The 1,019-nt window shown below is 50.7% G+C and overlaps 1 protein-coding gene across 1 annotated transcript; it reads right to left on the reverse strand.

The window, feature by feature from the left end:
- Positions 1-227: 227 nt before the first annotated feature.
- On the reverse strand, positions 228-995 carry LOC139024538 (balbiani ring protein 6-like). The gene has a single exon (XM_070439416.1). It carries the CDS (start codon positions 993-995, stop codon positions 228-230), a length of 768 nt encoding a protein of 255 aa, XP_070295517.1.
- Positions 996-1,019: the final 24 nt, after the last annotated feature.

Below are 1,019 nucleotides of genomic sequence, written 5' to 3' on the forward strand. Positions count from 1 at the left end.
GGGAATATTCTATATTCGGCATTAAAGAAAATATGTGAATGGTGTTTCCACCAAGCAGACTTGTTGCAGATAAAAAGTAGTGTGTGATGACATAGTGCATACAAAATGTACTTATTCCCCGTAAGTTTTCATGTATTGAATAAAAACCGAAAGTTCAATGTGTTTCCATCGCATTTTCAGCTCTACCGATAGTTTTGTAACAAACACTGTTGCGTTAAATAGTAAATCTAGTAATGTGTCCCTCTGTCTTGTGTCTCCTCTGGTCGTTGTCTCCTCTGGTCGTGTGTCTCCCTGGTCTTGTGTCTCCTCTGGTCTTTGTGTCTCCCTCTGGTCGTGTGTTCCTCTGGTCTTGTGTCTCCTCTGGTCGTGTGTCTCCTCTGGTCGTGTGTCTCCTCTGGTCTTGTGTCTCCTCTGGTCTTGTGTCTCCTCTGGTCGTGTGTCTCCTCTGGTCTTGTGTCTCCTCTGGTCGTGTCTCCTCCTGGTCTTGTGCTCCTCTGGTCGTGTGTCTCCTCTGGTCGTGTGTCTCCTCTGGTTTGTGTCTCCCTTTGGTCTTGTGTTCCTCTGGTCGTGTGTCCCTCCTCTGGTTCGTGTGTCTCCTCTGGTCGTGTGGGTCTCCTCTGGTCGTGTGTCTCCTCTGGTCGTTGTCTCCTCTGTCGTGTGCTCCTCTGGTCTTGTGTCTCCTCTGGTCTTGTGTCTCCTCTGGTCGTGTGTTCCTCCTCTGGTCGTGTGTCTCCTCTGGTTTGTGTCTCCTCTGGTCTTGTGTCTCCTCTGGTCTGTGTCTCCTCTGGTCGTGTGTCTCCTCTGGTCGTGTGTTCCTCTGGTCGTGTGTCTCCTCTGGTCGTGTGTCCTCCTCTGGTCTTGTTGTCTCCTCTGGTCGTCGTGCTCCTCTGGTCTTGTGTCTCCTCTGGTCTTGTGTCTCCTCTGGTCTTGTTCTTCCTCTGGTCTTGTGTCTCCTCTGGTCGTGTGGTCCTCTCTGGCTGGTCCTTGTGTCTCATCTCTTCCCTCAACAACAACACACG

The sequence above is a fragment of the Salvelinus sp. IW2-2015 genome, unplaced genomic scaffold (genome assembly GCF_002910315.2).
Source record: "Salvelinus sp. IW2-2015 unplaced genomic scaffold, ASM291031v2 Un_scaffold1625, whole genome shotgun sequence".
Taxonomy (NCBI): Eukaryota; Metazoa; Chordata; class Actinopteri; order Salmoniformes; family Salmonidae; genus Salvelinus; species Salvelinus sp. IW2-2015.